The sequence below is a fragment of the Pelecanus crispus genome, chromosome 2 (genome assembly GCF_030463565.1).
Source record: "Pelecanus crispus isolate bPelCri1 chromosome 2, bPelCri1.pri, whole genome shotgun sequence".
In the NCBI taxonomy this organism is placed as follows: domain Eukaryota; kingdom Metazoa; phylum Chordata; class Aves; order Pelecaniformes; family Pelecanidae; genus Pelecanus; species Pelecanus crispus.
This window is the reverse complement of record NC_134644.1, coordinates 23,180,943-23,202,097: the sequence shown is the minus strand read 5'-3', so window position 1 is coordinate 23,202,097 and position 21,155 is coordinate 23,180,943. Positions and strand designations below refer to the sequence as shown.

Sequence of the window (21,155 nt, the reverse complement as noted above, 5' to 3'; positions counted from 1 at the left end):
GCTGTAGCTTTTTCATTACTTTTTGGTTCAGAAGGTTCACAGAAAATGCCATGTGCCTCCAAACACCCTCCTTGTTATGCCTGCTAAGTCCCAAAGATCAAAAGCAGTAAAAGCTATACTGTACCAGAAGAAGTGAATACGGAGATCCAGGTCCACCACTGTGTAAGGGAACACTTGAGTGAGCATCAGTCTTATTAGCTCTGTGACTGAGTGCCAAAATGAACTTCAGCTTCTCTAGTGAATATGCAGTTGCTCAATGCACTTAACCATCATGTTTCTATTGCATTGTTCTTTGAGCTGACTAGACTACCTTGATAATAAAAAAGAGCTTTTTCATCAGTAATAATTTTCTTAACTAGTGGTTGTTTTTACTCATTGTGATTACACACTGATATATAACATAGCAAAACACGCCTGAAATTCAGTATCCCTAGGGAGAACTTACAATAAATGCTGTATAAAAATAACTTTTCTGATTATATGATGCAGCAGCACTCTGATAAAGCCTCTTAGAAGGCTATGTTGTCTGAGACAATTTACTTGTTGCTGAACAATACGTATTTCCATGATTCTAACAGTGCCTCTCCCTACCAAACAAAATGCTTGGTCTTAGAATACATAAGTGATTGGTAGTGGCCAACCTTGGCATGAATTCTCCCACTTGCACAAGTCCACAGGACATCTCTATCCAAAATAAAATAATAGTGTTTAAGTCCACTTGATATCAAAGTTGGTTGTTTTTACAGTCATAGAAACATGGTTTAGAAAGCAGTTAAAATTCCATTACGATCACGTTTGGGTCACCAGACATGTTCTCCTGGTCCTTATAAATGAGCTGGCCCTGCTGTTGCAGAGTGAAGCTTTGTGGTTCCTCCTGTTTCCCAGGCAGCAATCTTGCCCTGATGGTGCCAGGCTCAGGAGGGGCTTGTGTACCTGACCCCTTGACACATCTAGACACTAGAGTGGGATCACATTTTATCCTTCAGTTCTTAATGTCAGCAATATACTGCCTGGGCCTGTTCCCTTTTCCTTGTATTTTTTCTGACTCTTCCTGGAAAAAAAAAATACAAAAGGGCAGGGAGGGGGGAAGTCTAAACAAAGACTCAAGACTTCCTGTTCCTGTGTATTTATCTTTTGCTCCTAACAATCTAATAATTTTCTCAGATTTTTCATAGTGATAGCTGCAGGTCACTCCTGAATGTTTCTCCTCAAAACTGTACTTGAGCTTAGAGTCCTTGTTTGACAAGCAGCTCTGAGACCCACTTCTACCTGAGCTTTCCACAGATTTCATGTTCCCCTGCTTATGTTGCCCTTCATGGTGACCTGACTCTTCTGGAACGGTGATTCCATCTCACAATGTTGCCCGAGAATGGACTGAGCACCAGCAGCACCTGGGAAGCACCATTTAGCCTTCAAAACACCTTTCAGCATGGGAGGCATACTGCTGTGTCTTATTTTTACATTGCTGAGTCCTGATTCAATTAACATTTTAACAGTACTAGCACAGATATACAAACTGAGCTCTATATATATCACTGTGAAAATGTGCATTTATGTAAATCCACTTACCTGAAACAGCAGATGAGAGTGTAGAAAAATTATGTCAAATGTCTGTTTTAATTTTAGAGTTATGGCTATTACAGATGGGCAGATAAAAGGAAAATAAGTTTTTCTAAGTGGTACTATGGAGAACCAAAACAGAAAATAGCCTGTGTCTATCTAGAGCTCCACGGGACCTGGAAAACAGCACCTTGTAATGAAAAACATTTTCCTGTCTGCAAAAAATCTGAGGGTAAGCTATGGCGATGACTTTTGGTTTTATGGCAGAAACCTTGCTCGATCTGCTTTGACTGAAATACAACTTTCTAAGTATATATTAAGGAATAATAAGCCTGAGTATGTAATGTCAATACCTTTATTTTGCATGAACAATGTTCTATTTTGATGGAGTTGCCATTCACCAGCCAAGATACTGCCATTTTACTGGACTGGGGTGATAACTGCCGTAGGAGATATCCTATGTCATGAGCAGACAAAACATAGACATTGTGGGAGTACTAAACATTTCACTTCGAGTCTAGAATGTGAAACTTTTTGCTGGCAGGAATTTTGTGGGAAGGATTGTAACCAATAAAGTCCACTAGTATAAAACAAATTTTGTTCCTTCAACATAAGCAGCGTTCATACACTGGTTACAGCTTTACTGTTATTAGATTCTAAAAAATGGGGAAAGGAGGAGGAGTTGTATCTGGGAAAAAAAGAAGTCTGTTACTGGCCCCAAACACAAGTTCATACTTCATAGCAATTCTATGGGTGTCACTGACGAATACTACAAATTAAAATCTACACGCAAACCTTAGGATGGGACTGAACCTTTTTGCTTTCTCACTTGTATTAGAGCAACTACTGTTAGCTCTAGTGACACAGAGTTAATGGAAATTCTGAGTTTCTTTTGATCTGTTTTTGTGTAGTTTTTCTTTAATTTCTTTTCAAGACCACACTATGAACTTCATATCTATTCATTTGCAATTTTTGTTTTAAAAATGCATGTACTAACTGACAGTGTCACTGTTTCATTCCATAGTGTCATTGCTTGCAGGAAAATGAGGGGCTACTGCATAAATATCCAATGAACTTCAGATTATTCCATGCATTGTCAGTTAAAGCTGTTCAGAAATTTTATGTAAGGATTATTATCTTGAGGAAAATGTTAAATGGGAAATTTCCACAGTAAATTATGATTTAGATGATACTTCATTTAAAATCAAATTGTTATTTGAACCTCTTGAGGCTTTGGGAGTTTTCTGTCTTTTTCTGCTCTTTACTGTATCTTTTATTTATACAAATTTGTTGGTTATAACAAAATAAACTAGAACAAAAAACCCCTCAACACTCAAATATCCTTGAGACAGTCCAAGTTTGATTTAGTTGGTAACACAGAAGAGCGCAGGCTCACATTGAATCATTCAGCTGTGACTGAGCATTCTGCTCCTCATTGTCACTCGACATAGTCACTAATAATTCTAGCACTGTGTGCTGAAGAATATTTTAAGTACCTTTAAGAAAGGGTTTTGGTTTTAAACTTGATTTTATATCTGAAGAGCTGCAATCTCTACTGAATGAAAGCATCCATAATATCTCATTTCTTCTAGATGTACTTCCTTCTGATCGCCCACAGGATATTGGAAAATGTCCTGAATCTGATCACATATATTGGATTCCTTTCCGAAGCCACTGCTATAATTTCAATGCCAATGAAATGAGCTGGGCTCAGTCTGTGACTCAGTGTGTTCAATCAGGTAATTATTATTTCTTGCCCAAAGATAGGATTTCAATTTTGACATTAAAAAAAAAAAAAATCACTTTAAAAAAGTCTTGAAAACCAATGCTGCAAAACCTACACATATTCAAAAAAGGAAATCAATGTCTCATTTATTTTTCACCATTGATGCTGTCTGCTTTTCACCTTTGTTGAAACTAAGGTGATCAATTTTCCTTGGGTTTTTCTCCAGCTGTGCTTGTTTCTTGTTATATTTCTTCATTCACAAAAGTTCTCTTTTTAGTAAGATTTTAAAATGGGTTAACTTCTTTCCTGCCTTATCCCTTCATTTCTGTATCTCTCCCTACACAAGAGCAGAAGTTAATATCATAATAACAATCACTTATTTTTAACACGGGGTATGTGATCCAAATGGGGTTGCATGTTCTGCCTGAAAGTCTTTGCTGTACCAGGGGACCAGCCTGGAGAGCCAGGGGAGGGCAAACGCTTCCCTCCCCCATCTCAGAGATATCTGGTCCTGGCCAAGACCATGAGCTGCTCCTTGGCCCTCTTCCACCTACGCTGCTGAATCATCAGCTACCTCATCCATGCTGCAGGAGGCCTTGAAAGAGAAAGGGAAGCACTATACTGCCCAAAAGAAATGGGTCCTGTTGTTTCATGTCTTTTTAGATCCTCTTAGCCCTATTTCTCCACCACCATTGCCAGAAAAATTAACGCTTCAGTTTGAATTGCAAATTTGTTTGCAGTGCAATATTACATGCTACAGAATATCCTGTCAAACCATGAAGAACAAATAAATTATCATCTGTAATACCTATGAAAAATATTATCCAATCACTTGAAGATAATGTGCACTTTGCCTGCTCTTTAAAAATCATCATCTTCATTGTGTTTTCATGTCTTTCATTTCTGATGACATCACTTACAGCCTGTGCTGTTCCCCTACAGCTAAACACTACTTTCTGGTCTCTATCTAAATCCTTGCTTACTCCCTAACAGCAGGAGAGGTTTTATTATTGATCTCATCCCATATCAAAGGCTGTAACTACAACTGACTTCCATGGCAGGGGATACCTCCAATCATCTTCTGTTGTTTTTCTTGTAGGTGGTATGTTGACTTCTGTAGAAGATCTGGCTGAATCAAACTTTTTATTAGAGCATGCAGACTTATACACAAGCAAGACAAGTGGCTTTTGGATAGGAATATACAGAAATGTAAATGGTAACTATTTAAACTTCTATAAATAATCATAAATAGACTTAATTAAATGGACAGAAATATGAATAAGATACATTGTTGTGTTTAAGGAACTAATTGAAGTACAATAGAAGCTAGTTAAAAACAAAAAGATGGATTGAGAGCACATAATCTAAAAATTCTTGGAAGTTGATGGTTTGATCCAATAGGTGTGAAAGGCTGTAGAAAAGAAATTTGCTTGGCTTCAGTTATGGGTCTTGTATATTGCATGGGTGCACCAAAGGGCTGCCACCACGTGGGATTGCCTCAGTTCAAATATCTTGTCTGCTGGTTCTTTGTTGCTGGTTCAGCAGCAAAGGTGTGGAGAGCTGATAGGAATATCTCAAGAGGTACAACACAGAAGATACTGTTCTTTAAGAAAGTGAGATATAACAAGCTGTCCCTACCTGAGGGAATCATGGGGCCTCATTTCTAAATTTGAATGATCCAGGACCTTCTGTAATTGATGATAATTTTGCACAGCTGCTCACAGTTGCAGAGTCACCAAAGAACTTCACAGAGGACCTCAGCCAATGGCATGTATCTGCCCCTCTGACCTCAGCCCTCCCTAAGGACGTCTCCTATTCCTGGTCTGTGAAAAAGCCTTGCCCACCCTGTCTGCTCTGTGCCCCAGTGGGGAACATGCCTCAGCTGGCTCTGATCTTCTCACGGCTGGGGAGCACCCGTGTGGGAGTTGTGGGTGTCCGGCTGGAGCCCACAGCATCAAGCTTCTCTGTATCTCTGTATGGAGAAAATTAGTCTGCTGGCTACCAGAAAAAGAGTGTAGTGGAAAACATGCACCTGGAAGAAAACAACACTAGTGTCAATCCACAATCAGTCAGAAACAATTTATTTTTTTTTTAGATTTATTTTATCTCATTGATACTTCAAAATTTTTGTTTCAGAGTTTATGCGAAAAAGAAATGTTTTAATTTTAACTAAGCATATGTTTAAGCGTTACAGTAAAAGTTGCTTGATTTTCAATGATTGTTGCTGAAATAATAATTCAGAAATTTAAAAAAAAAAAAAAGCTAAACTTTTTTTTTTTTTTCAGTTTGAAACTTCAATACCCTAGGCAAAAATATGGGGATATGTACATTAAAACTGTTATGATTGGCAAATATGCAAATCATAATTTGGAAAAGCAATTATATTGGTTTTGAGAAGAGAATCAAAGGAAATGAAATGCATTGGAAAATAACCACAGGCGGAATTTTTGAAGAAAGTAGTATTGCAGTATTAGGCTGAGTAAAGTAATAATATTAATATTAATATTCACTAATATTATTGAAGATCTTTGATGTAGAACTATTAGTATTGCCACTAACATTTGCAACATTAGGGCAGCTGCTCTGGCAAGACAACAGTGCCTTAGATTTTGTCAACTGGGGAGAAGGACAGCCCTCGGAGGACCAGCTTGATTACTGCGTGGAGTTGTCTGCATTCTCTGGCTACTGGAGTATCCTTCCTTGCTCTTCCCAAAAGGGTTTTATTTGTAAGAAACCAAAGAGTAAGTGACTTTAATATTTGCTCTTGACGATTATGCTTTTATTTCAGTAGCAATAGCACAATATGACCATTACAAAAGCCTGACATAAAACATTGTATTTACAGTCTTCCTTATCACCTGTTTCAGCATTTAGACAAAAATAATATGAATATATAGAGTTATCCTTTTTTTTTCCTGTCTTCCCTGTTCATGTTTTATTGCTTCATAACTTCAGATTTTCTTGCATTCTGTGATGAATATTCAATTAATAACTAAAGATGATCAATGTTTTCTGGAAAATTTTTAAACTCCTTTGTTGTTTTGCTCCCCTCCAACTTACACACATATTTTCCTGCTAACGTTCATATTCACTTTCTATGGAACAAAGGTTGTATCAATAATTTGCTTTTCTTCCTCTTGCTGTACTGGAACATGCTGTTCCAGCAAGAGATGGATGAAGCAATTCTATTTAAATAATAACAGAACGGAAGCAAGATCCAGAGCACGTATAGTGACCTTTGAAAATAGTAGAAGTTTTGGTTAGCATTCTTTTTTTTTTAATGTTGTGTTTCTGTGCAACTGGAGCACCATCTGCTTTGGTCAGGAAGTAGAAATATCAGAATATCGTGAGCCAAACAGCCATGTGGTATTTTGGAGTTTAACTGTTAATTCCGCAAAAAAAGTACGATTTCCTGTCCTATTTCGCAACCCCGAGGTTCGGGATGTTTCTGAGGTTCTGTCCTTTCCCCTCCCAGAGCAAAGCTGCAGCTGGTGGGGAAAGCAGCCGTACACATTCATAGCAGTGTCAGAGCATTTTCTGAAAAGGAAAATTCTCCTTTTAGGGCAACTCCTAAATTTCTTTGGGTAGTCAGAACAATAGACGCTAGAGAAAGCTAATTCTTTGTTACCAGGTATATCAGAAAGCAGAAATACAGTGTCGACACACAGTTTGTTGGGTTTGACTGTGAGTGGCCCCTCCATGCAATGCCAAAGTACAGAGAATATTCCCTGACACCAGGTTCTCCAGAAAACGGGGTTTCAGCACAAGCAAGCGTTACATTACAGTGAGCTCTGCATCCTTCCAAGGGGCAATTTAACAGTTGCATTTCCTTCGTGCTTGCAAACACGCTGGATCTTAATGCGTTGCTGTCCTCCTGCTGCAGCAGTCCAGCTCCTGGTGCTTCCTATGCTGGAACGCGAACTCAACTCTCCCTGTGGCTTCCGCTGCCCATGGGGAAGATCTGCTCTTGCGCTGGCCATCATCCAGCTCGCACCCAGCGCCCCGAGAAATATCTTGCAGATGGCGCCCTCTTTGCACGGCCGGGATAAACTGCACAAGAAAGCTCGAGCTTATAAATGTAATTACAGTTGCAAATGAATTATGGTAAATGAAAATCTGCTGGGTCTCAAAGGAATTGTGTGCAGTACAGGAAAACTGTCAAGTATCCTCAGCATTTGATCAAGTTTTTCCCAGTCTGCGCAGGCATGCAGACCCAGTGAAGAGGGCAAGATTTATTAACCAGGGGAGAAGAGAGACCATCTAAAACAGTCAGAAACTACCTGCGCTTGGAGATTCTTTGGTTATTAAAAAAGAAGCAAGAAGGGTGCTTTAATATCCAAACACTGCAGTTTTATTACAGTGAATATCAGGTTAAAAATCAATCACACCTTTTCATCTCTGTTAATTCAGCAAATGTGTTTCCAGAAGTGATGAGGTAACCTTGATGCGCAGACCTTTTGCTAACACAAAACTGTCAAGTTGAAAATGTGACCTTTTTAGATTTTGACTAAACATTTGTCTTTATCTTTGACAGCTATTCTTAAAGCAGCTGCAAACATGGAAGGTAGGGTTTATTTTTCCTTCCCAATAGTTTCAAAAAGACATGAAAAGAAATACTTGGGGTTTTTAACAAATTGGTATTTATTATTTATTTGTCTTTTATATATTTATTTATATGACCTTAATTTACTTAGTTGCCATTGAATTCATTCCCAGCATAATTTAGCAGTACCTATGAGACACTTAGGGCATCCAAGGATAACTAAATACCTTGATAAACTGATCACCTCTCTTTGCTCCTTGTTGTGCATGCTAAGATCTATGAGGGAGACTGACACAGAGACATTATGATAGATTTTTAATAAAAAAATTATCCTAAAAGACCCCATACAAGAATATCTACCCCTGAATTATCATAGCTTCTTTGCCCACCCTCCTATCCTTGCCTCAAGAGAACAGTGGAAGAAGGCCAGGAGATGTTGAGGTTATGTTCCATTTCCTTCATAAATGTGGGTTGTTGATTAACAACCTGGTAATTAATGCAGATATTAGACCAATAATTTTCAGTATTCTTCATATTTATTTATGGCTGTAGTACACCCAATTCTATTTGCTTTGTATTTATTTACAGATGCCAAAAAGGACAAAGCACATGGTCACATGAATACGTGGATGCTACTTACTCTGGTCCTCATCATTTTGTTAGGGATGGGCATCATGATTTATTTCTTATTCAAGATCAAAACTCAAAGTGAGACTAAAAGAGAAGCGAGGCGGCACAGCACACTGCTAGAATACAGCTGTGTCCTAACTGTAAAGGACAATGAAAATGATTCTACTAACGACAAAGAAAAAAATGAATACAGCGTTGTCTAATGGGATAACACAGCCAGACGATATGGTTAAGCTTAAAAACAAATCTAGCTGGAACAAAAGAATTCTTAGTAAAAGTTACATGCACCTAACAAACAGACTTTATGAACTAAAATTAGCAGTTATTCCTTTGGTATGGATTAAGAGCTATTGCTCTATGCTCTTCAAGAAATACTCTCAGGACTAAGACTCAGTACTGTATAAAATGGCTAATGAAACAAACATGACAAATAGCAGAAGTACTATGAATTTAGATTTAAAAATTATGGATTAATACCTTAGTGTTCCTTCTTTTTAGAGATTTGTGGCAGCATCACATAGAGAGTCAAGTGCAGCCATACAGTGAGCACTCTGCAGAGCACTCAGCCCCAAAGCCTGCACTTTGAGAATATATCTCACCACAGCGTACTGAAGACTGCATACTATTACTCAAGTAAAATGGTCTTTGGAATAAAGAGAGATTTACATGAATCATTTTTCTCCATTATTGTTCCTGCTTTACACTCTTTACACAAGTATCTTCCTTGCCATAGTATTACAAGTGAAATGCAAATACTTGTCCTTCATTCATGGCTTCAACTTGGATTTTGCAAAACAAGTAAATCTTTGCAAACACTCATATTCTATGACTTTGAATGTTTTGTATCAGTTATGAATATAAGACTATGTCAATAAAGGATCTATATCTTATGTAATAATAATTCAGTGTTGTTTAATTAGTATGCAGAGGTGTTATACAGTTTGGTGACGTAATGAGTCATTTACCTTAAGAGAGAGGCTAACAGGATGAAACACAGAAACTTGAACAAGGCATATGACTAAAAAGAAATATAAATAAACTATAAAATAAAGTGGATGCCTAATAAAGCTGGAAGAATCCATTCCTGATTTTATTTCACTTGAGTGCTTATTTTAGGATGCCTTCTCTTACTGTCCTCCAACTCTCTGATAAATGGACTGATGACTGGGCACTGTATCCACGCTACAGGCCAGTAAGGCAGTGGGGCATACCACAGTGTCTTGGTAGTGTAATGCTTTAGAGGTTTCCTGTGCTGTTTAAGTTTTTAATTAATTCTATGCTGTCTATGACGGACTGAAGAAAAAAAAAAAAGAAAACCATCTCAAGGATCTCTGGGAAAAACAGACCCTTAGGAAGTGCGTAAGAGCTGTATAGGAGAGGTCATTGGGAAGGAGAGATTCACATGACATTGGACTGCTGGTTTGTAGATATTGCAGTCAAACAAAACATATTGCAGAGGATAGGGAAGGAAGGGCATTCTGTACTCAAACTATTTTTACTGACAGTCCCCTTGATCTTATGCTTTTTTCTTCCTTCATGTAAGTTACAACACATACCCATATTTATCTTTTTTGTAAATACTGACACTGAATTGGATTCAGTGCTGTTTGATGGCTAATGATAAAGGCAAGGCAAATGAAAAGAGTAAACAGATGGAAAAAACCCCAAACCTGAAATAAGATCATTATTTATAATTTTGATAGTTGATATCGGTAACACAGCTCTGAAGACCCTATACTCTGTAAATGGGTTTCTTCTCTCACATTAAGTGCCCTTGCAGAATATATTGTGAAATTTGTCTTCATAAAGCCATAAAAAATGAGAGAAAATTCTAAGGGCAATTTCAGCTGAATATCTTTCTTCCTTTTCCTTCAAAACAAATAAGGGATTTTGCTTCATAGCTAAAGTTGATTTCCACTTAATAAAGGGCTACAGTTCATTTGTAAGGTTTCAGAATATTCCTCTTCGCATGTCTCATTTACACTTGGTACAAAGAAAGAATTATGAAGTATTAAAATTAATTTGTACTTTATGGATTAAATAGTTTTGAAAGTTAAATAGTTTTGTTGTCAAAACCACTGGTTAACAGAAAGATTTGTAAAGATTTGGCTAATTTGTATTGGTTCTTTTGAGATAAATTCACATGAAACAACAACACATTAGTTTTACCAGTTGATAAATCGAAGGAGATAAAAGCCAGGTGTATACATAGCATCCAGTTTGTCAAGTTACAGAGAAAAATTGAATTGACCCATCTGGGTTAATTTTTTGCACTGAAATAGTTGACATTGCTTGGTGCATCAAATTAAATGAGTATATCTTTTGTAGCCATGAAGACCTATCTGGCCAAGAAATTCGCATATATTTTTTTCTGAGTTTCCCAGGTATGTGTGTATGAGATTTAAAGTACATCCATTTCAAGTGCACTCCCTGCTTCTTTGTCTTTGAGAGTGAGGACTTTACAATCCCAGAGCAGAAAAAAGACAGTTAAAAATAATTCAGCGGAATGATGTTGAACTGTTCAATCTTTGCCACTTGCATTTGAATGGAAGGAAATCTCACTTTCAGATGCAAAGTTTGAATTTTGTAATTATTTATAGATTCCAGAATACCACATGTGACAGGATATTTCCTTATTTAGAGACCAGAGTTTTCTCTTTCAACTAAAACTCTCCAAAACTGAGAAGGAGCTAGCACCAACTGGTTCCTTAAGGACTTCTACTGCAGAAATTCATTTCAGCTCATCTCTTTGTGAATAAGAAGAAAGAAATGAAACACTTGACTTTTTCTACAGTCTTAGTTTTCCTCTCTTTCATTCATACTGCTTTTCAGATACTCGGTGAGTCTTTGTTTTTTATCCCCTGCAAAAGTGGATGTGAAAGAGGGCATTTTTGTTGTCTTGCTTGTTTCTCAGGCTCTTTAAGATTTTCATGCAGCTTGACTGCCCTGCATTTCATATTCATCCTAACTGGAGTGGTCCACAGGAGTTTAAAAAAAAATGCAGATACGGAGATGTTGGTTCAATTTTAAAGAGAAGGGAAGAGTCAAGATAGGGTAAAGCTGGGAATCAGAAGTCAGGACAGAGTCATGTATACAGATAAAGATTTCCTTTTGGATACAACTTAATTTTTGGTTATGTCTGCTCTGTGAAGTAGATGGACTTCACAGTCGCTCCATAGTCCTTGTTTGTATATGTGACTGAGTTATGACAAATGAAAAAGAGAAAGGAATTAAATAGGGTGCTGTATGTGTATCTCCTAGCCTTAGGATGAGGTTGGGTGGGATGAGATGGAACTTGTGGTGAGATGTAATACTGTGGCTGAGCAGACGCCAGTGAAAAAAATATTAAAAATGTCAGAGTCAAGAACAGCCCTGGAATAACCACTACCAGCTTTCAGAGTAAGGATGAGAGGCGTAGCTAAGCCTTAGAAGTTGACTGAGGACAGATCACAGCTCCCCTTTGATGTAAGGATGGTGATAATGTTCAAGGACATTTTTCCTTTATCCTTCAATTCATTAGATTTGTGGAGGAGTGGGGTACAAATCACAGCTTCTGAAAGCAGACGCTGTGCTGTGTGAGCTGTGCCAGCACTAGCCTGTGTGAAAAGGGGATCTCCCCTCTGCTCTGAGAGCTGAGACCCAAACCCACATGATAGCCCAAGTACAAACCTCACAGTTTCCAGAGACAACTCCTATTATTAGACCCAAAAATACTACGAGGGGTAATAGCTGAAACTTAGGGCACTGCACGAAGCACTTCAGTTAGCAGTAAGGAATAAAAGATTTAACAAGATTTAAAACTTTCTGTCTAAATAGACAAGGAAAGAAGAAACTAGGTCTTACTCCAAATTTAGATTTGAAGAAGTGAAACTTCCACAGATTACTAAGCTGATCAAAATAATACAGGGCCTTCTTGGGAGAGCTCAAGCATTAAATACAGATATCCTAACAAGAACTATTCTTCCTATCATAGCTTCCCAGAACTTCCTAGACTCTTTCTGCTCTGTTGACTACTCAACATTGGCTGTGCCCTAACATCCTACCCTTGTACTACAAATTTACTTTAGTGTTTGGAAGGGTATCTCACTGTTCCTTATGTGGTTATTCTCTCAGATGGTTACAGGGGTGATGCTAGACCTCTGTTTCCAGGTGGGGATTTGAGGCACAGAGAACTGAAGGGCAAAGCCTTGCCCTCCTGTCCCATAGGTCCTAGAATATTCCCTGTAGTCCAAATTTCACTCCCTCATGACCCAAAGCCAGTAGAAGCTGTATGCTACTTGATGTTTTGAAGAGCAAGCAGCTGTGTTCACAGACCGATGCCCAGCACTGAACGACCTGCTCTACATGTCGGCAGTACAACTGCAGTACTGGGCAGCCCTTCCCGGCAGGGCCTACTTGTCTTGATGTATTACTAAATTAGGCTGCCTATAGTCCTTTGGAAGCATTAGCTAGCATGTTTAATATTCACATATTGTCTTTCCATAGCAATGCACAGGCATACAGGCACACACCTATGGTATCTTTACCTCTATATGCTGCCCAGTGTTGGTTCTCGTGAGAATGTTCGCGATTTGATTGTGTGAATTATCTTGACTTCTTATGATACACATACTAATGACAGGATACTGGAACAAGGCAAGATAACAAGTTACTGTTCCACAGTTTTTCATCCTTAAAAAATCCTTAAACCATAGCAGAACATGCCAATTACAGAAGGAGCAAGAATCACAGAAGGCTTGCCCACTAACTGTATTAAGCACAAATGCAACCCCATGGAGATGTGTGTAACATGAGCTAAATCTATAGTGCATGAACTTCCAAATCTTCAGTAAGGTCTCTTTTGGAAATCTTGAAAGAAATGTGTATTTCAGGAGGTATTTTGAAAATAAAATCCACTATACTCCTGAAAATTCCATTATAGTTGTCCTGGTTTCGGCTGGGATAGAGTTAATTTTCTTCCTAGTAGCTGGCATAGTGCTGTGTTTTGGATTTAGTAGGAGAAGAATGCTGAAAACACACTGATGTTTTAGTTGTGGCTAAGTAGTGCTGACACTAGTCAAGGACTTTTCAGCTTCCCATGCTCTGCCAGGTGCACAAGAAACTGGGAGGGGGCACAGCCAGAATAGTTGATCCAAACTGGCCAAAGGGCTATTCCATACCACATGACATCATGCTCAGTATAGAAACTGGGGGGGGGGGGTGGCCAGGGAGCAGCGATGGCTGCTCGGGAACTGGCTGGGTATCAGTCGGCGGGTGGTGAGCAATTGCATTGTGCAGCACTTGCTTTGTATATTATTATTATTATCATTATTATACTGTTACTATTAGCATTACTATTTTACTTTATTTCAATTATTAAACTGTTCTTATCTCACCCCAGGAGTGTTTCTCACTCTTACTCCTCCGATTCTCTCCCCCATCCCACCGGGGTAGGGGGAGTGAGCGAGCGGCTGCATGGTGCTGAGTTGCTGGCAGGGGCTAAACCACGACAATAGTGATGACATTTTTGAAGCTGTCATCATGTATTTCATGTGCTCTTATTCCTCGGTATAGTATTTGCATGAGCTGCACTTATTTTTCCTTCTGGGAAGGAAATAAAAATCTTGAAAATGCTGTCTGATCTTTGCAAAAGTGACTCAGATTTACAGTCTCCTGACATGAGCCAGATCAGAATAGAATCAACAGCACATCTCTCTACTCACAAGCTCCCCTCACCAGGTGCTCACCATAAATACATTCATTCTGATTATTTTGTTTTTCAGACAATGAAATACTTTTAATATACAATGAGGATACTAAGCTCTGTTTAATTGCTGAGAGTTCTCATGCAGTCACAACAGCTGCCTGCAACAAAAACAGCGGGTTACAAAAATTCAGGTGGGTGTCTGATCACCAGGTGATGAGCGTGGCATTTGCACAATGTTTGGGAGTGCCCTACAAGCAAAACCAGGCTAAAATTTCTTTGTACCCCTGCAACAAGAAAAATGAATTCCAGAAATGGGAGTGCAGAAATGCAACCTTGGCAATTCAAGGGGAAGATTTATTTCTCAGTGCTGGCAAAAGAAAAGAAGACAATATTGTGCTGAACACAGGATCAGCGACGATGAATAAATGGAAGATCTATGGAACCATGGGTGATTTGTGTTCTAAAGGCCATGAAGGTAAAGTTTAAAGGTTAATCTTGGCGGTGTCTTGAACCCACTTGTTTGCCTCACAGATAGGGTCCTTTGATTTCTACTCCCCTTGTCTAAAATCAGCTGTTCCACCTCAGGCAATGTTGGCCTGGAAGATGATTTGTTCACATACTCAGGCATGTGTTCCTCCATCCTGGAGACGTACAGGTGCTTAGCTTCAGAAAGAATGTAGTATGTGCAAGATGTGCAATTTTTTTCTTTACTTTTAAAGCAGAAGGTGGATCTAGGCTATTTTTAATTGTTAGCTTTAATCAAAGTGCTTTATTTAACTGTATACTAGTACTAGTGAAATTGTATTAGCATTGTTGAATGAAAGGCAAAAATCTTTACGTTTAATACTCCTATAGTAAATATAACCAAATAATACCATGGACACTACCATTCAGTTCCTCTACAAGATTTGAGATGACAAAAAAGCCCACAAGATTTAAAAATTAAATCAATGATTTATTTTTAGTGAATGACAGGAAGTTAAGCTACATGAAAAAAAAAGTTATTTTTAGAAAATTATTTTTAAATATATGAGACAAAAATCAGTACAGTTTTTTCATAGTTCTTGACTACAGTATGAAACTGCTCCATTTCCAGCCATTACAGCTGGCAATATCATAAGTAAATGGTAAGTTCCAAGACCTACCCAGAACTTCATTGGAAGACACTGCTGGTGACACAGGTCCCCGGTTACCCTGTTATAACACTTGTAACACATGCTCCACATACCCTTATGAAAAGTACCAATAGATAGAGAATTGGGTCCCCCAGATTCCTGTACCTATATTATTATTTTTCTTTTGCCCCCTCAGATCTGTTTACACTGTTGGGAAATGCCAATGGAGCTCCATGTGTCTTCCCCTTCCAGCTGAGTGGTAAATGGCATGCTGGGTGCACAGCTGCCGGCAGGTCAGACAACTTGCTCTGGTGTGCAACAACCCCTGACTTCGACGCGGACCATTTGTATGGGTTCTGTCCAACTGGCAGTAAGTCCCAAATGCTGACATAGATGCTGTAACACAACACTGTTAGGTAAATATATCAATACTGAGATGCTGTTACTAATATGGAAGGGAAAAACCTTTTAATGACTTTATTTTACTCAAAAATGTCTCTGCCATGCCACAGCATTTCTTACAGAAGAGACAAAAATGTTTCCTATGAGTCTACAGTCAGGCTGAAAGTTGTCTGGGTGTGTCCATCAGTACCTAACACCCAGAAAAAGACCAGTATGCTTTAAATATGACTGCATTCACCATAAAATCATCTGAAAAATGAGAAGCTACTCACAGCCTAATTCTCCTTGCCTCATTGCTATTTGTGGTAACAACAGTATAACCTTTTCTACCCATGCAAATGCCTGTTGTGTATATCACCAGATTGGTCTACAGTCCACGGGAGGATGTAGTGTGTTTTCTGAAAGACATAAAATAAGAAGATTGGCTCAAAGTACTTACTGAAATAGCAGCATCATCAGCCTTTCCCTTGCAATGTTTCAGACAACATTACAAGACAACGTTATCTGAGCAGATAAATGTATGTGCATCTGAGTGCAGGATGAAGGACACCAAAATATGGTGTTAATGAAGATACTAAAAATGCTGCCTCAGACCTAGTTTTTCAGTGCTATACCACACTATGACTATTTGTCATTTTGATAGGTATATTGCACTGGGAAACTAGGTTCAACTCATTATCAACCACCAACTACCACCACCACTTTCACTGATATTGCTGAAAATTATTTCCTGGTACAACATTGCAGTAGCTTGAAAAATCCCAGAACATCCTCACTATATAAAATGGCAAACATGAAGTATTTGGCATTATAAAATTGTTGGGACAATATCACTAACACCTGAGTCTACAATTAAAAAAGAATGTTAAAAATCTGAAGTGAATCAGCAATAAAGAAACACAATAAAAAATAGAAAACATTTATTCTGATGAATCATTCAAGAAATTCAGTATCTTTTCTTCAACAAAAGAGAAAGTTAGGGGAAGTTGTAATCACAGCTTATTGGCACTTGCCCAGGGAACAGTTTTTCTGACAGTGAGCTCTCAGAAGACAATTTCTAAATTACAGCTACCTAAACGACATGCAGACTAGAAGTAAGGAACACATTTTAAAAAAATCATAGAATCATAGAATCATTTAGGTTATAAAAGACCTTTAAGATCATCAAGTCCAACCATTAACCTAACACTGCCACGTACACCACTAAACCATGTCCCTAAGCATCACATCTACATGTCTTTTAAACAGCTCCAGGGATGGGGACTCAACCACTTCCCTGGGCAGCCTGTTCCAATGATTGACAAAGTCTTTCAGTGAAGAAATTTTTCCTAATATCCAATCTAAACATCTCCCGGCACAACTTGAGGCCATTTCCTCTCATCCTGTCATTTGCTACTTGGGAAAAGAGACCAACACCCACCTTGCTACAACCTCCTTTCAGGTAGTTGTAGAGAGCGATAAGGTCTCCCCTCAGCCTTCTTTTCTCCAGGCTAAACAACCCCAGTTCCCCCAGATGCTCCTCACAGGACTTGTTCTCTAGACCCTTCACCAGCACCAGCTTCGTTGCCCTTCTCTGGACACGCTCCAGCACCTCAATGTCTTTCTTGTACTGAGGAGCCCAAAACTGAACACAGTATTTGAGGTGCGGCCTCACCAGCGCCGAGTACAGGGGCACAATCACCTCCCTGCTCCTGCTGGCCACACTATTCCTGATACAAGCCAGGATACTCTTGGCCTTGGCCACCTGGGCACACTGCTGGCTCATGTTCAGCCGGCTGTCTACCAACACCCCCAGGTCCTTTTCCACCAGGCAGCTTCCCAGCCACTCTTCCCCAAGCCTGTAGCACTGCAAATGTAATTAATGATGGCACAGTTTGAAAGGCAAACTTTCCATCACTGGAACGTTTGCATTTCAGTTGTATTTCAGCCAAGAATTAATTCGGGCACAGCCTATGAACTGCTGAACAGGTTTTCAGAGTAGATAATGACCAAGGTACAGTTTTGCTTTATTGATCTCTGTATACTATTTTTTTTTTTTTCACCTGGAGATTATCAGATTGACAGGGGAAACTGAAAATAAAGCATGAAAGGCTCATCTCTGCTAATGTCAATGTCAAATTCTCTTTTACTTAACAAAGAGCAACCTAACGGAAGAGTATGGGTTTTGGGGGTCTGAGCCTTTTTTGCTCAAGAAGCTCATTTTACAAGTAAGCTTGCAGTTAAATTTTCTCATAACATTTTGTGTTTATAACAAACTGCAATACTAAATCTCCTTTCTCTTACACAGACAATTACAGATTTTGGAGTACAGATCCTTTGACAGGAACCTACTACCAGATAAACCACCAGTCAGCTCTCACGTGGCACCAGGCAAGGAAGAGCTGCCAGCAGCAGAATGCAGAATTATTAAGTGTCACAGAGATACATGAACAAATGTATCTAAGAGGTGAACTAATAAGCAAGACTCTGTAAAAAGAGTGTCTAGCAGTTTTTTTGACTAATTACAAATGTTTCAGTGCTTTAATCACATTACAATGAATAGCTGATGTAATAATAGTATACGTATGACTAGAGAAATACCACAATTACTGCAAATTAAGCTTTAAGCTTTTTATAGGTGGAACTTTTGTAAGTTGTGGAATTGCCATTTGAAAATATTTCTATTATTATTATTTTTTCAAAGAAATTTAAGAATTTCCAACTAATTAAGCAAAAGTTGGCTCAAGCTCAGAAAACACCAGAAAGGTCCAAAAAGAGACTTTACCGGAAGGAAAGTCATTACAGGAGGCAGTCATTATATGACTTTTGTGTTAAGAAATCAGTATTCTTCACATATATCTAATGAAATAGATTTTTGCAAATATCATACAAATTTTATACAAAACACTATTAAAAATCTAAGGACTTTCTGGATTTATGCATAGACTCTGTGGAACGAAGGCCCTGTATCAATTGCATCATGCTCAAGCAAACTTGTAACATAAACATTCGCAATAGCAATTCAGTGTTTCAGTTTTCAAAGCTTTTTGCTTACATATAACTGTAGAATAGCATTACATTCAGATAACCTAATATGCAAAATAGTATTTTGCTATTCTCTACCTTTTAACTACAGAATAAACTGAGTTTATTACCAGTAAACATGGATTCTGCACTGAACTTAGAAATCACTAAGGAGATATTTATTATCTTCCTCCAAACTTTGAAAATGCAGAGCATTTCCTAATGAATCTCATTAGAATTCAACTCTTTTGGTTACCTAGATTTGATTGACAGCAAGGGATCCTCTCTCTGGATTGGGCTTAACAGCCTGAATCTCAACAGCGGCTGGCAGTGGAGCGGTGGCATTCCCTTCAGATACTTTAACTGGGCACAAGGTAGCAATTGTTTTATTAACAGTTTTTGGAATGAATCTTTCCTGTCAGAATGCTGAATGCATATTAATTTCTGTCCTGTAGTATTCCCCATGAACACAAGGAAATGGAGTTGAAAGGCTTATGAGACATGTGAGATTACAAAGCTGAGAATGATGCTTTTCTTCATGGGATATATCACAAGGAGTTTCAAGCAGAAGAGTTAAATAAACTAATCTCCTACCAGAAGCAGATAAAGTGAAAAGCACTAGTTGAGCTGTAGCATGCTAGGAATGCCTTCAAGTCAGTTAAAACCTCTGTGTCTCTTCAACCTTCACAAGGGTTATCAGACCCCACATCCTGCAAGGACTCAGCTGTCAGGGAGCACCAGTGTTTCAAAGCCTTCCCCTTCAATTCTTATGCTTTTCCTCTTTTCTTCTCTCCTCTTTAACATTCAAGAGAGACTGCAAATAAGAGTTCACAGCATTGGCAGTTTATCTGTGAAAGTTGCTTAATGATTGTCATGGCAACAGCTAGTTGCAGCAAATGCTGAATGTTTGCTTGCTGAATAAATGCACACATATTCCATCTTTTGGCCTTCCCCAAGTCTCAGTGGTGCCACCTGTTTTTAATTGGCACAGAAGATGAAGAGAAAGCCTAGAGTTGCTGAGTGTGGTAGAGGGTCTTCTGCCTTCTGCTGAGCTGGTCAAATTCCTTAAGCCTTGCAGAGAAGAAGAGCAGTTGGCTCTCAGATCAAGCAGCCCACACCCTTGGAGTTCCTGTATGCCCACATGATGGCTGTTATGACGAGTTAATCTACACATTTCCAGTTTACTGCAAAATTATTAAAAGTTGTATCTTTTTTGGGGGAGGAAAAAAAAAGTAAGTCATTGCACTGTGGATCTCTCTGAGAAGAGGAAAACACTGCCCATTCCCCAAGGACAGTGGTCCTGGAGAAGCTCCTGGAGGGGTGGCTGCACAGGCAGGCAGGGGAGAGACACACAACAAGTGTGAGGGCATGTGAGGAGGCTGGGCTTGAAGCAAGGAGCAAATCTGCAGCCAAGCTGCCAAAGGGACATACAAAAAGGACCTTTCCAAAGGGCCTGAATGTAACATTTTTGTTCCAGCACACCACTGAAAGCTGCTGGACCAGAACCTGACATAGAAATGAAATACTCCCCTGAAAGAGTGTTGTGGAAATGAGATTTGTTTTCACATGTGATGTGGTATTCCTCATCCAACAGACGTGCCTTAGACTTTATTTTAGGAATTCCATATTATTATTTTTGTGCTCTGCTAAACACAGCTCTAGAAACTAGAAGCTATTTAACATGACCCCATAAAAAGGAAGTCTACCCTGTCAGGCTTTGACCAATCTAGGTTCCCACCACTCCCTACTCAACTGCCAGACAACATGTCCCACAGATCAGTGGCATTTTGCTTTTGTCTCATGTTTTTAACACATAATATTCATTCACTGAACTTGGTTTAGCTCTACAATGCAGAGCTAGAACTCTAATTTTCAGGTTTTGAACTTTCTTTTTATTGTTAGCAGCTGATGATGCTTCCTCTGAAGAATGCTCTTCTCTCTTCACATCTGTAAAATTCCTTGTCTGAATATGGACTATGTTAAGATGCTGCCTTACTGTGTTCCTGCCCAAAGATATTAGCTCAAACTGTGTCCTCTGATTTCATGAATGTAACTGAGTGTTTTAAGCTCATTACTAGTCCTATTAGCATAACTGGGTCCTGACCACAAATTGTCTATAAAACTGTGTTTCATGAGCTGTGAAATTATGAGCTGTGGCTTCCTACAGTCCGTGTACGGCATTGCAACTGTAGCAGCACGAGGTACCCCTTCAATGTCTGGACTCTTCAGTCCAGCATCTACTGAATGGGCAAGAACATCATTTATTCTGCAACTGGTTGTGAGCTACATATTCCTCAGCAGATGTATGGCTGACCTCTGTGCACAGGCTGATTAAACAGGTTGGGGGGGCAAGGAAAGGACTTGCTACAGCCTTTCCATCAGAGTGGGCTCAAAGTTTCATCTCTCTTCTGTGCAAGCCAACAATTTTCACAAAACTTATAGGAATGTCTTACTTTTGAGACCACTATTCTGCAATCAAATATGGCAGAA

At 38.9% G+C, this 21,155-nt stretch overlaps 2 protein-coding genes across 2 annotated transcripts in view; both read left to right on the top strand.

Moving 5' to 3' along the window:
- LOC104030032 (macrophage mannose receptor 1) overlaps positions 1 to 8,662 on the top strand; it is a 35,839-nt gene extending 27,177 nt beyond the window's left edge. Inside the window, exons 24-29 of the mRNA XM_075705969.1 lie at positions 1,627 to 1,792; positions 3,153 to 3,299; positions 4,386 to 4,502; positions 5,860 to 6,027; positions 7,821 to 7,850; positions 8,418 to 8,662. Coding sequence (XP_075562084.1) covers positions 1,627 to 1,792; positions 3,153 to 3,299; positions 4,386 to 4,502; positions 5,860 to 6,027; positions 7,821 to 7,850; positions 8,418 to 8,662 — 873 coding nt within the window. The remainder of the gene's footprint in view (positions 1 to 1,626; positions 1,793 to 3,152; positions 3,300 to 4,385; positions 4,503 to 5,859; positions 6,028 to 7,820; positions 7,851 to 8,417) is intronic.
- Positions 8,663 to 11,228: 2,566 nt separating this feature from the next.
- LOC104030023 (macrophage mannose receptor 1) overlaps positions 11,229 to 21,155 on the top strand; it is a 32,520-nt gene continuing 22,593 nt past the window's right edge. The window contains exons 1-5 of the mRNA XM_009481597.2: positions 11,229 to 11,298; positions 14,222 to 14,620; positions 15,457 to 15,630; positions 17,950 to 18,108; positions 18,926 to 19,039. Coding sequence (XP_009479872.2) covers positions 11,229 to 11,298; positions 14,222 to 14,620; positions 15,457 to 15,630; positions 17,950 to 18,108; positions 18,926 to 19,039 — 916 coding nt within the window. The remainder of the gene's footprint in view (positions 11,299 to 14,221; positions 14,621 to 15,456; positions 15,631 to 17,949; positions 18,109 to 18,925; positions 19,040 to 21,155) is intronic.